This window comes from Scyliorhinus torazame, chromosome 8, assembly GCF_047496885.1.
Source record: "Scyliorhinus torazame isolate Kashiwa2021f chromosome 8, sScyTor2.1, whole genome shotgun sequence".
NCBI lineage: Eukaryota > Metazoa > Chordata > Chondrichthyes > Carcharhiniformes > Scyliorhinidae > Scyliorhinus > Scyliorhinus torazame.
The window spans coordinates 12,703,481-12,716,968 of NC_092714.1; the positions used below are offsets into that span (position 1 = coordinate 12,703,481).

General features: G+C 49.4%; 2 protein-coding genes across 2 annotated transcripts in view; one reads left to right on the forward strand and one right to left on the reverse strand.

Annotated features, from left to right (window-relative positions):
• The window catches only part of LOC140427644 (lysozyme C, milk isozyme-like), a 62,479-nt gene extending 57,552 nt beyond the window's left edge, over positions 1-4,927 (forward strand). Inside the window, exon 5 of the mRNA XM_072513092.1 lies at positions 2,815-4,927. Coding sequence (XP_072369193.1) covers positions 2,815-2,881 — 67 coding nt within the window. The 3' untranslated portion in view covers positions 2,882-4,927. The remainder of the gene's footprint in view (positions 1-2,814) is intronic.
• Positions 4,928-8,404: 3,477 nt separating this feature from the next.
• Positions 8,405-13,488, reverse strand: part of LOC140428714 (lysozyme C-2-like) — a 39,833-nt gene continuing 34,749 nt past the window's right edge. Inside the window, 1 exon segment of the mRNA XM_072515439.1 lies at positions 8,405-8,964. Within this exon segment, the coding sequence (XP_072371540.1) occupies positions 8,868-8,964 (97 nt within the window). The 3' untranslated portion in view covers positions 8,405-8,867.

Genomic DNA, 13,488 nt, shown 5'->3' on the forward strand with positions numbered 1-13,488 from the left:
AAATTGATTGAGGGGGAACAGGAATGCATGGCATAGGGTGGGTATCCCCACCTGGAGTTGCTTCCTGCTACAGACCCCCCAAGAGAGGCCACTAGTGACAGCCTAGGAAACCCATTGACAGATATCCTGAACTGCGAGCCCCATCACTCACTAGACACATATGTTCCCCGCGCAGTGCTCCCCCACCTCTCCCCACCCCTCTCTCCCCACCCCCCCTCGTCTCCCACTCCTCAGTGGTCAAAATAAAGTGATCCTGATGCAGACTATTGCATGAAGATGAGAGTGCACTGTCAGCAGAAAGACTGGAGTCATCCTAAATCCGAACTTGAGGAACACCACAGTTTACCACAGAGTGAGTGGTCATCACTGTCCTGCCTTGAAAAGTGACCCTAATGTTATCCTTAGGGGGGGTGGGGATGGGGTACAGGGGGTTATGGAAAGGGGGAACAGGGAGATCGAGATGGGGGGCCGTTGAGCTAATGGACACAGACCCTCCTGTCAAATTAATCTGGAAGCTATGACGGCCTCTCTGGTCCTCCTGGCATGTTGAACCCTTGCCACCGCTTGTCCTCCATCCTCCAGATCCTCCTTATGCCCGTCCTCCAGCCCCTCCTGGTCCTCCTTCTCAGACGAGGCCGCATGTTCCTCCTCCTCCTTCTCCTCCTCATCCAGAATGTCGCTCCGCTGATGTTGTGGAGGGAACAGCAGACCACCACAAAACGGGCGACTCCCTGGGCGTCATATTACAATGTTCCGCCAGAGCGGTCTAGGCTGACGAACTGCATTTTGAGCAGCCAATGCACCGCTCAATGACAGCAAGGGTGGCAGCATGGGTATCATTGTATCGAAAATCCGCCTCGGTCTCAGATCTCTGCACTGGGGTAATCAGCCATGACCTTAACGAGTATGTCCATCACAAAGCCAAACCGACATCCTGAGGTGATCCTCAAAGTCACTGGACATCTCTGTGTGCTCCTGGATGCAGCTGTCATGCACGCTTCCAGGGTTGCGGGCACACATGTGAATTATCTTTAGGCGGTGGTCGCACATGATCTGAACATTCACGGAGTGGAATCCATTCCTGTAAATATAGAGCATTTCCTGATACCCCGGTGTTTGCAGGGCAGCATGTGTGCCATCGATGGCCCCCTGGACCTGGGACATCCCGGTGATGGCGGTGAATACTGCAGCCTGGCACCTTGGTGGGGCTGGTACAGGTCGAAGTTCATGTAGTTGGATGCCCAGGCATACTGAGAATCGTGACCCCCCGGATGTACCTGTGGCCAGACGGCTGCGAGATGGCACATGGGTCCCAGCTTGAGCCCTTCAGTGACCTAGTGGCGTAGACGTTGAGGGCTGACGTGACCTTCAAGGCCACCGAGAGTGGGTGCCTTCCTCCTCAACATGGTGCCACTGTGGTCCATTGGTGAGATATTCTTCTGTGGCACATGGCATCCTTCAGCCCCTAGTCAAACCAGCGAGTCCAGTACACACCAGCTCGTCGTCAGTGTATCCTTCTAGCCCCCTCTTCAGCCTGATGGGTGGCTGGGCTTTGAGCCTGTGCACGGCCCCCTGCCGATATGGTGCAGGCTCCAGCCTACATTGGCCTTGATGCCTTCAACAATGTCTGCTCACCTTGGCTGCATTTATCAGGACAACAGAAATCTCAGCTGGATCGAACCCAACATTCATCTTATATTTGAAAGAATTTGGAGAAGGAGAGAGACTGACAATCAGTTAGGTGATCCATCCCGGGACATTCAACTCCTCCAGCCCACCCCACAACCCCTTGTCCTCATGATCCTTGCAGAGGACCACCCATCAATTTGCCCGGCGCCCTTCAAGTTGCCTGGCCCATGGCCCTCAGCCCTTGCCTTTGAGGAATTATTTCCCTGACCCTGACTTGGAGAGTATTGCAGCTGTGAGTGCTGAGGAATAATGATGATGGTCAGGTGGTAGTGGCCTGACTCGTTGGACTGTGAGGGGCCACAAGAGTCAACGGGGCGGCAAACAAAGCAAATATACATGCTGGACGGCAGGACCCTGGGAAGCACCGAGGATCAGAGGGACATTGGTGTGCATGTACTCCAATCCCTTAAGGCAACAGAACAGGTGGATACAGTGGTGAAGAAAGCAAATGGTGTACTTGCCTTTATTAGTCGAGGCATAGAGTTTAAGAGCAGGGAAATGTTGGTTAGGCCACAGCTAGAGAAATGTGTGCAGTTCTGGAATCCACATTACAGGAGTGATGTGATAGCACTGGAAAGGATGCAGTTGAGATTGTCTGGGCTGGAGAGTGTTAGTTATGAAGAGAGATTGGATAGACTGGGGTTGTTTTCCTTGGAGCAGAGTAGACTGAGGGGGCACATGACTGAGATGTATAAAATTATGAGGGGCATAGATAGAGCAGACAGGAAGAAACTTCTCCCCTTGGTGGAGGGATCAATGACCAGGGGGCATAGATTTAAGGTAAGGGGCAGGAGGTTTAGAGGGGATATGAGGGAAAACCTTTTCACCCAGCGGGTGGTGGGAGTCTTGAACTCGCTGCCTGAAAGGTTGGTGGAGGCAGAGACCCTCATAACATTTAAGAAGTATTTAGATGTGCACTTGCGATGCCAGGGCAGACAAGGTGATGGGCCAAGCGCTGGAAAATGCGATCAGAATGGTTAAGTAGTTGTTTTTGACCAGCGTAGACACGATGGCCCAAGGGCCTTTTTGGTGCTGAATGGTTCTATGACTCAATGATTTAATTTTGAGCAGATCAATATCTGGATTGAATATCTGTTGACTGACTATTCCATCTGCCTTTTGCAGGCTTGCCTGGACTCACAGATGCAATGGACAAAGTATCGATCACTTTGTGACTGGATGCAATTCGTAAAGATGGCAAAGACCCTGTTGATTGATGCAGTTTGGCCCATTACACAAGAAAACTGCACTGCTGGAACCCTATTAAGGAGTGAGCGAGGTGCTCCTTTCAAATTGCATTAACCGGTACTTAATGGCACATGATCATTATTCAGTCCCTTGGGATCACTCTCCGTGCTTTTAATTGGCAGCAGAGCGATTGCGAGACACTGCATGATCTCATCTGCTCTCATTTTGAGGGAGGTGATATTGGGCGGGATTCTCCGTCCGTTCACGGCAGCGGGATTCTCCGTCCGTTTACAGCTCTTGACAGCTTCAATAGCTCTTTAACAGTTTTGACAGTTCCTCGACAGCTTTGCCAGTTCCAATGCATTTATGCACTTTTTCTGCACAATTATATTTACTTTCAACAATCCCAAAAGGTGACTAACCTCTCCCAAGGCTGTCCTAGGATCACATCCAATGGGGTATCTAAAGTCTCCAAAGAGGAACACTATCTCTCCAAATGAATTCACCAAGTTCAGCGCTATGGTTACCTGCTGTAATCCTCACACTCTATTTTCACATTTCTGGACTACCACTTCAGTGGAGACAATTGATGTTTTAAATGGCCAGTTGCATCCATCGACAACGCATGTCCGAACCTGCCCCAAATCCGCACCAGAATGCATCTCCATTGTAGGGAATAACTGGATCAATATATTCTCATTTACTCTATCAAGAAGATTCTTAATTTGAACACAACATTTCAATCACCCCTTAAATGTATTTGCTCGAAGGAGATCAATTCTTTTTTCTTTACTCCCTCCATATCATTGGAATTCTTCATTCCTTTGGGACATCTATTTTGTACCTGGCCTCTCAGGGTCTTGACATCCCTCCAAATGTTGGAGACAATATTCCAATCTGAGGCCTATCCAGTGTTTTGTAATGTTTGGCTTAACATCCTGGCCGTTGTATCCTTCATTTATAAAGCAAGAATCCTGTACAGTTTTTTTTTTTCAACAATCATATTGACTTTCTCTGTCACCTTCAAAGTTTTACACGTGTAAAACTCCAGGCCTTTCAGATCCTGTAACATCTTCCCCAAACCTCTCACAATGGTCACATTAACAGAACCTTAAACAATCCTTGTTCCATTTATAACAGGGTTTCCCAGTGGGGTCATGAGATACGATTTGGGGTTTGTTCTCTCCAAGTCAGCAATGGCTGCAAGGGCCCTTTTAATCCTTGCACCATTTTTCTGATTGATCCCTGTGGCCTAACAGGTATATTTTGAGGTCTGATTGCTGCTTGCAAAAAAAAAGCCTGTGTAAAATGCCTGTGGGTTTGCCTACACATTGCAACATTGCAGGGCAGCAAGGTGGCATAGTGGTTAGCACTGCTGCCTTCACAGCACCAGGGATCCGGGTTCGATTCCGACCTTGGGTGACTGTGCGGAGTTTGTACATTCTACCCCTGCCTGCGTGGGTTTCCTCCGGGTGCTCTGGTTTCCTTCCACAGTCCAAAGATGTGCCGGTTCGGTGGATTGGCCATGCCAAATTGCCCCGAGGTGAGGTTAGGGGGATAGGGTTGGGGAGTGGGCCTGGGTCGGGTGCTTTTTCAGAGTGTTGGTGCAGACAGGATGGGCTGAATGGCCTCCTTCTGCACTGGAGGTATTCTGTCCTATCCTATCCTATTCTATTCAAACTTTAGCAGTCCCAATCATGGCGAACCTTACCCACCCCCAACACCCCCTTAAACCTCCCTCCACCCCACCGTTCCCTTCAGTGTCGCACGCAATCTGGCAATAAAATAAAGTCATCGTGGGAAAAAGTTTGAGAAACATTGATTTAGAGAGTGTCGAAGGATGGGGGTCAGCATGGTAATCATTAAAGTGCCCCAGTCTGGCACTAATGCCCTTTAAACACTTATAACCCTGTATTATACAATAAATAAATAATAATAATTATGCTCTGAATTCTCTCTAGTTTGAGTTCAGACTGTAGAACTCCCACCTCTGCAATGATTGTTTTACATTTGTGTATTTGAAAGTTAGTGAATAAATAAATGCAACAAATATCAGGTCTCGACTGTTTCATTTCCATCTTACTTTATAATTCTTCAGGAAGAAGTGAGAATCGCCGGCTGGACCAGCATTCGTTTCTTGCCCATCGCTAATTCGCCCTTGAGAAGGTGGTGGGGAGCCGCTCCAGGTGGTGACCTCAATGTGTTGGGCGGGTGAGGCTGTATCCCCTGGCCGAAGATTTTAGCACTCGGCAACCATATTCTCTGGCTGGGGGGCCAGCCTGCAGTCAGGAGGGTTGCGAACCTATGGAAACCTCCGCCCCAGTGAGCTGCAGATGCTCATTTGTTGACACTATATATTCATTGAATACATTCAGGATAAAGATTGATAGAGCTTTGGGCAACAAGTGATTAAGGGGATTGGATCACAGGGCAGGAATGTGGAGGTGAAGCAGGAGATTATACACAATCTTACTGAGAGGTGGAGCAGGCTCTGAGGCCATAAGGCCCATTCCTGTCCCTAATTCCAATGTCAACAGGGACATAGCAAACTGTCCGGATTTAGATTGAAGCCAGTGCGGTGCCTCAGAGACAATGCCGCTCAGCCAGCCAGTAGGGGGCAGCAGTAAACTGAGCCTACTCAAACTCCAATGAAGAACCTCAGGATTGTCCGGAAGTCCCTCAAGAGGTACTGGGCTGGTGGTGGTGGCTGGGGGCAGGAGGTGGTGCGAGAGGAAGGGAATGAAGGATGAGGGTGGGGTAAGGTTTGTTTGGTAGTTGTCTGAACACAGCCAAAGAAGAGTTGCATTGAAATAGCAACATTCACAAACTTATGCTGCCTCAAAGTGCATAGCGGCCAATGTAGTTCTTTAGCAATGCAGTTATGTCTCTAACACAGGAAACATGGCAGACAGTTTGAGCACAGCAAGATCCCACAAACATTGGTCGCGGGATAAAGATTAGCCGGGCCACTGGGGAAAACTTTCTTCGATATATTTCCAACGGGATCTTTTAAGTCTACCTCAAAGGGCAGGCGAGTTCCTCGATTCAATGTCTCATCGGAAAGAGATCAGTGTCACACTGGCCCAGCACTTTGTCAATATGGATATCCTGTGCTTAAGACGCTGAAGGAAATCTTGACTCCACGATACCTGAACTATGGCTGAAGCTGCTGAGCACGGCTGGTTTAGCACAGGGCTAAATCGCTGGCTTTGAAAGCAGACCAAGGCAGGCCAGCAGCACGGTTCAATTCCCGTACCAGCGTCCCCGAACAGGCGCCGGAATGTGGCGACTAGGGGCTTTTCACAGTAACTTCATTTGAAGCCTACTTGTGACAATAAGCGATTTTCATTTTCATTTCATTTCAAAAACAGCCTGAATCCGAATTCACATCCTGGTCCATTCTCCGCACTCGTTGACCCACATTGGATCCTGGCTCAGGAAAGCATTGATTGTAAAACTCCCATCTTGTGTTCAAATCCAAAGCTTGCCCCTTCCTCTCCACCCTCCATGGGCCTAGGAGTTCCTCCAGTTCCGGCCTCTTGAACATCCTCAGTTTTCATCGCACAACGTTTGGGGTCATGCCCGAGGCACCAAGCTCTGGAAATGCTTCCCTAAACCTATCCGTGGTTAGCACTGTCTGCGGAGTCTGCACGTTCTCCCCGTGTCTGCGTGGGTTTCCTCCGGGCGCTCTGGTTACCTCCCAAACATTCTGAAAGACGTGCTTGTTAGGTGAATTGGACATTCCGAATCCTCCCTCTGCGTACCCGAACAGACGCCGGAATGTGGCGACTAGGGGCTTTTCACAGTAACCTCATTGCAGAGTTAATGTAAGCCTGCTAGTGACAATAATAAACATTATTATTATTATTATCTGCCCCTCTCTCCTCCCTAAAAACCGACTCCTTTGGCCACCTGTCCTAATATCTCTTTTTGTGCCTTGGTGGCACATTTAACCTTCTGTGTCGGACTCGAGGATGTTTTACTATGTTTGAACATGGTATAAAGGCAGGTTGTTGTTGAAAGAATGGAATGGACACCGACTGTTTAGATTTGGTTGCTGTGTTTATTTATTTGCTGACTCTTGTGGTTACAATTGTAAAATAATTGCCACAAAGCTGGAGTTTGAAGCGTTACAGAAGCAGAACGGAAGCAATGAAGGGAATCGGTGCAAAGTTGAGACAAGTTAACACTTCACATGGTGATCCTCTCTGTCTCTCACCATCACAATCTACACGTGTAATTATCATTCATTTATATCTGGGATGAATAGTTCCATCTCGATGGGAGGTTGTGGAGCCAGTCTCAGGTTGTGAAAGTGCCACATTGATAATCGGGGTTCAGATGCCTGGCACCAGGTTCACGCCATTGTCTTATTTTCACCCTCTACAGCCCAGGGGCATTGAAGCTGATTAAAGTCTCTCCCAATCCCCTCACACTCAGACAGAGAAAAGGGAACAGGGGCGTCATTCTCCGCCGGCGGGAGTCTCCGTTCTGCCGGCGCCCGGGGGTTTCCCGACGGCGTGGGGCTGCCCCACAATGGGAAACCCCCATTGACCGGCCGGTGTTACGGAGACTCCCGCCGGCCGGTCGGCGCAGAAATGTGGCGGGGCGGGTAGGAGAATTTCGCCCCAGATTCGAGAACGCCGTTGGACGTTTGGATGATGATTCACACCGATGCTGGGAACGGACATCTCTTGGACCAGGTCCTTCACCCCAGATGGTGACCAGGTAAGGGGGGTCACAGTTCCTGACAATGAACCGCACCCTCCCCACAGCCCCACCAGCTAAAGGTGTAGAGAGTGACCCCAGAGGCCTGACTACCAGTCAGGGCAATTTAGTCCCAACAATGCAAAGCTAATACGATATACGCTATACGGTAATGAAAAAGCCCTGGGGAAAATTGATGTACAGAGAGATCTGGGTGTTCAGGTCCATTGTAACCTGAAGGTGGCTGCGCAGGTCGATAGAGTGGTCAAGAAGGCATATGGCATGCTTTCCTTCATCGGAAGGGGTATTGAGTACAAGAGTCGGCAGGTCATGTTACAGTTGTATAGGACTTTGGTTAGGCCACATTTGGAATACTGCGTGCAGTTCTGGTCGCCACATTACCAGAAGGATGTGGATGCTTTGGAGAAGGTGCAGAGGAGGTTCACCAGGCTGTTGCCTGGTATGGAGGGCGCTTGCTATGAAGAGAGGTTGAGTAGATTAGGATTATTTTTCTTAGAAAGACGAAGGTTGAGGGGGGGGACCCCATTGGGATCTACAAAATCATGAGAGGTATAGACAGGGTGGATAGCAAGAAGCTTTTCCCCAGAGTGGGGGACTCAATTACTAGGGGTCACGAGTTCAAGGTGAGGGGGGAAAAGTTTAAGGGAGATTATCATAGAATTTACAGTGCAGAAGGAGGCCATTCGGCCCATCGAGTCTGCACCGGCTCTTGGAAAGAGCACCCTACCCAAGGTCAACACCTCCACCCTATCCCCATAACCCAGTAACCCCACCCAACACTAAGGGCAATTTTGGACACTAAGGGCAATTTATCATGGCCAATCCACCTAACCTGCACATCTTTGGATTGTGGGAGGAAACCGGAGCACCCGCAGGAAACCCACGCACACACGGGGAGGATGTGCAGACTCCGCACAGGCAGTGACCCAAGCTGGAATCGAACCTGGGACCCTGGAGCTGTGAAGCAATTGTGCTATCCACAATGCTACCGTGCTGCCCTGGAAAGGATATGCGTGGAAAGTCCTTTACGCAGAGGGTGGTGGGTGCCTGGAACGCATTGCCAGCGGAGGTGGTAGAGGCGGGCACGATAGCGCCATTTAAGATGTATCTAGACAGATATATGAATGGGCGGGGAACAGAGGGATGCAGATCCTTAGAAAATAGGCGACAGTTTTCGATAGAGGATCTGGATCGGCTCAGGCTTGGAGGGCCGAAGGGCCTGTTCCTGTGCTGTAATGTTTCTTTGTTCTTTGTTCCTTGTTCTAACTGATTAAAGAGCTTCGCGCTGTAATTGGAGGGGTGCAATTATCCAGAAAGTGACTGAGATCTTTCGTTAAGCAGTTCTTTCTCCATCCAGACCTACAATGGAAAACAATATCAGAACTGAAGGGACCACGACATTGATTAAGAAATATCCCTGAGCATTTATATATAGATTTACACAGTAATTATAGTGCAGGAACAGACATTCAGCCCAGTTGGTCTGTGTAGGTGTTTGTGCTCTCTACGACCCTCCTCCCTCCCATATGACGTCATCTAATTTCATCAATATATTCTTCGATTCCATTGGCGTTTGCTCAGTTGTGTAGTAAAAGAGTGCGAGTGAGCAGTGTGGAGGGTTAATTTCGGAATAAGGGGATCAGGGGTTATGGGGAGGAGGCAGGAGAATGGGGATGAGAAAAATATCAGCCATGATTGAATGGCGGAGCAGACTCGATGGGCCGAGTGGTCTAATTCTGCTCCTATGTCTTATGCTCTTGTGGTCTAATAGACCAGTCGGTTTCTATGGCAGCTAATCTACGCCTAGCACATCCCAGGAACAAGAACTAAATACTTTGAACGGGAAATCTATTTTAATAACTTTGCGGAAGCCACCAATTGTGCATCGGGATTATTTAAACCTAAGCAAGAGGGCAGTGAAATGTCTGATGTGACAGACGGTGTCACCTCAGTGCCGCTCTGAAATGTCAGCCCAGCCACGTTCAATTGCCAGTTCTCCATCAATCACCAGCACCTTCTCGGGACAGTTAGAAATGGGGAGCAAATGCTGTTCTTCCCAGCGACATCCACATCCCGTAAATAAAGGGAAAGAAGTAGATTGTGTTCAAGTTTTTTTATTGGGATTTAACCCATGAACTCCAATGGAAATGCCGATCCCCCTGGACTGCCCTGAAGGCCACAGAGTTTAAAGATTAACTTTCAGGACACTTCTGTGAGTAAATCCTGGGTGAAAATCATTGGGGACATTAAATACAATTGTGTTCTGTTTTTCATTTTCTGGCACGCTTCACCTTCTCAGCTGTAAGACTATTGGAGGAGAACGGAGCTCTTTGACAGGTGGGCCTGAATTTTTCGCCGGTTGGGCGCACACACTCTGCAGGCCCAGAGGCAGACGCAAAATGCGTCCCCAACCGCAGCGCAGTTTGACGCTGGCTCGTCCATTAACGTCCACCCGGCAAGAAACACGCCCTGTGAAAGTCCGAACGCTGCCAGGGGGGGGGGAGGCGCGAAGGCAGCAGGTGCCGAGAAAAGGGAGGGTGCAGACTGGAATGTCCAATGTGCCCCCTCGGAGGGGGACTGCCTCTGCAGAGCTGCCTCGGGGGACTGCTTACCCGTGAAAATGCTCAAAGTATGCCGCGAGTGTCTAGACAACACAATTGCACACGGACCTCAGTCCCCAGACACATTTGTTAATTTTATTTGGGCCCTGACCTAACGACTCCCCCTGGTTCGAGGTTGCAGCTAGAACGTTAAGACCGCCTCGCCATTCAGCACGCCTGCCAGCCGTAAAGGTGGACAGAAAGTTGGCTTCTTGGTTCCTTGATTGTTGGTGTGCGCGCTTCCGACTCTTCAGCATGCCCGAGGATGGGAGTGTCACGTCAGGGCTGTCGTGTTGGGTGATCAGGTTCACAAACAAGCCAACAATGCTGGAAGTGGTGTAACACTATTTTATTAACTGTTCAACTCTGCTAACATACTGTAAACGTGGGTATAAGCAACACCAGCTTAACTGTGGACCCTCTCCTATCACGAGCTATGGTGAGGCACTCAGCCATCGAGACCTGTGTCCTGCATGAGAATGCCACCAGCCGGTACTCCTACATACAGGCAGCTGAAACGGCGCGGCAAGGGCCCCATGAGGCGGAACGGGTCCAAACGATCGAACACCTCCCGGGCCGCCGCCTGGAGGAGGGCGACCATTTTGCGTGCTTTCCGAGGCCTCCCACGCTTGTACGTGCCAAACGAGGGGATGGTGACGTGGAGGAACGCGTTGCGCAGGCCCGCACCATGCAAGACCATACCGCGCATGCGCGGTGGCGCAGCGAACGCACCGACGTCACGACGTGCGGCAACTGTGGCTCCGCCCACTTAAAGCGGCAATGCCCTGCAAAGTTTCATAAGTAAGCAAGGAAACATTATTAAACTGCTCAGGGCAATGGAATCGAAGATGAAAAAAAGGGTACTTAAGGAGAGATGTTAAAACTGTCAGGAGGGCAATGTAAGATCTCCTGGGGTTCTCTGTGTGAGAGAGACCTGCTAGTAACAACTCTAGGCAGAAAGATATGCAGTCTAAATCAGCCACCCAATTAAGCCAGAAAGAGCTTGTGGCTGTAAAAGCAGTCTGGAGAAGCTTTTGAATTTCCACAGCAGAGTGGGAGTGAGTGAGAAGTTTTGTGCTATAACCTTCCTAGTGCAACAGTGGATTTGCATTGTGATAGTGTGACTGGATTTTGTGTAGTTAAACATCTATCAGGGATTGTCGCATGGAGGATTTTTCTAGTGAGTCTGATCATAACTTTTTGCGAGAATGTTCTGCAAGGCTAAATTTAACTGCATAAATAGAAACTTGCATGTTTAAGTTTTCATTCTCTCTGTTGATCAATGTTTTAATTTAATGTTTAGAATCCAAAATCTGGGGCTTCTGAACTCAGAAAACTTTTCTTTTCGTTGCCAGACACTAAAAAGTTGTGATACCTGGGCCAAGTTTCCCTTTGAGATTTGATTTGTGCAGCAATTAACTTCAGCCATCCCCTCTGTCACGGTCAGGGGTGTTCCTGTCGGCAATGCCATGATCCGTCACCTCATCCTCGCTATTGTCCTCAGACAATTGGTCCTCTCTGGTCTGTCTTCATCCTCCAGGGCATCTCGTCTTTGTATGGCAATGGTGTGGAGAACACAGCAAACCACGTGAAGGAGAGTACTGCACTGCATCGGTGGAATGGTCCAGACATTAGAAATGCATCTTGAGGAGACTGATGACCTGCTCCATTTGTGCAGATGTGTTTAGTTTTACCTCCTCTCTTGCTCAGATTTTGGCACTCTCCCAGGTGGCAGGAGCCACCTTTTGACAGGACAGTCCTGAACACCTGGAAGCCATCACCCCGGCGCATCCAGGCTGATGGGAAGGTCTGGAACGTGGGAATTCCTCAGAATATATACATCTTGGCTGCTGCCCAGATATCTGGGACACACCTGCTTGATCCGCTGTTTATGGTCACACACCAGCTGCACATTGATTGAGTGGAATCCATTTCTCTTTATGAACATGCAGGACATTCCCACAGGAGACTTGCTGCCGATGTGCGTGCTATCAATGGCTTCCTGCACTCCAGGGAATTCTGGAATGGCAGAAAATCTTTGGGCTCCTTCAATTTGGTTTTGGACAGCCCGTGTGGACGCCTGCCCTCCAGAATATTGAATCCATGAACACCTTGAGGTGATGGAGCGCAGGACGCTACATTATTCCAGTCAGGTCTCCATAAGCTGCCTGAAATGCCTACGGTGAAAAAGTTGAGCGCTACTGTCACCCTCAAATCGACAAGCATTGGGAGCATCAAGGCAGTTGGATGACATCTCCCCTGCAGGCGTCTCACAAAGGGAATGTGTCCTTGAAAGCCTGAGTGATCTTTTGCGCTGGTGCAAGAGCAGCTAAATTGCTGCCTGTTTTACCTTGGGGCAGCATAAGATTGTCTGTGCCGTCAATGAGGTTTTCTAGGCTCCTCCTGACCATCAGGCTCGTGTTCTCCTCTGCCCTCTTACTGAGGACCCACAGCATCTTGAGCCTCCCTGGGAGTCTTTATTCCTCTCCTCCTTCTCCTCCTCCCCCTCCTCCTAATCCTAACCATCACCTCCTCCTCACTTGAGGTTGTGTCTCCGACAAAGACCACAATCCTCACAGTCTCCGAGAGCATTCGCCTCTGGGCTACAGACAGGAGAATATTCAGTGGCCAGTCGAGAGAGCCCCCTGAATGCGAGGAGCGTCCTTCTCAAGGGATAATATCCAAAATGGAACTGAGTGAAAGACCAGTCCGTTGCACATTCTCCCCGTGTCTGCGTGGGTTTCACCCCCACAACCCAAAAGATGTGCAGGGTAGGTGGATTGGCCACTCCAAATTGCCCCTTAATTGGAAAAAATTAATTGGGTACTCTAAATTTATTTTAAAAAAAGAAAAGACCAGTCCCTGCTCCCAATGGATTTTGACTGCAAACTCAGACTCTACTCGCAGCTGCAGTTTACAAACCCGTCCAGACAAGATTGCCCTTAAAAGGAAGTGTTCTCCACCTGAAGTAAATCTCCGGTAAGGCACGCTATTGCCCTCTGGCCATATTGTTCAGGCCAGCCTCAATTAGCATTTAAATCAGACGGGTTCTTTGCTTTTTGGCCCACCTTATTATGGTATCATCATAACCCGGCACAATGACGTCGTGAATGGTGTCATTATGCCCCAAAGTATGCTCTGCGATGTGGGAACCGCTCGCAATTCCGGAGGGTTTCATTCCGCCCCTGTTTGTAAAGTCGCCGGGCGGGATTTCCTCCTTCCAGCCCGATATTCCGGCGCGGGCCGTCCCCGCCGGCAGCGGGATTCTCCGTCCCTGTAGCCA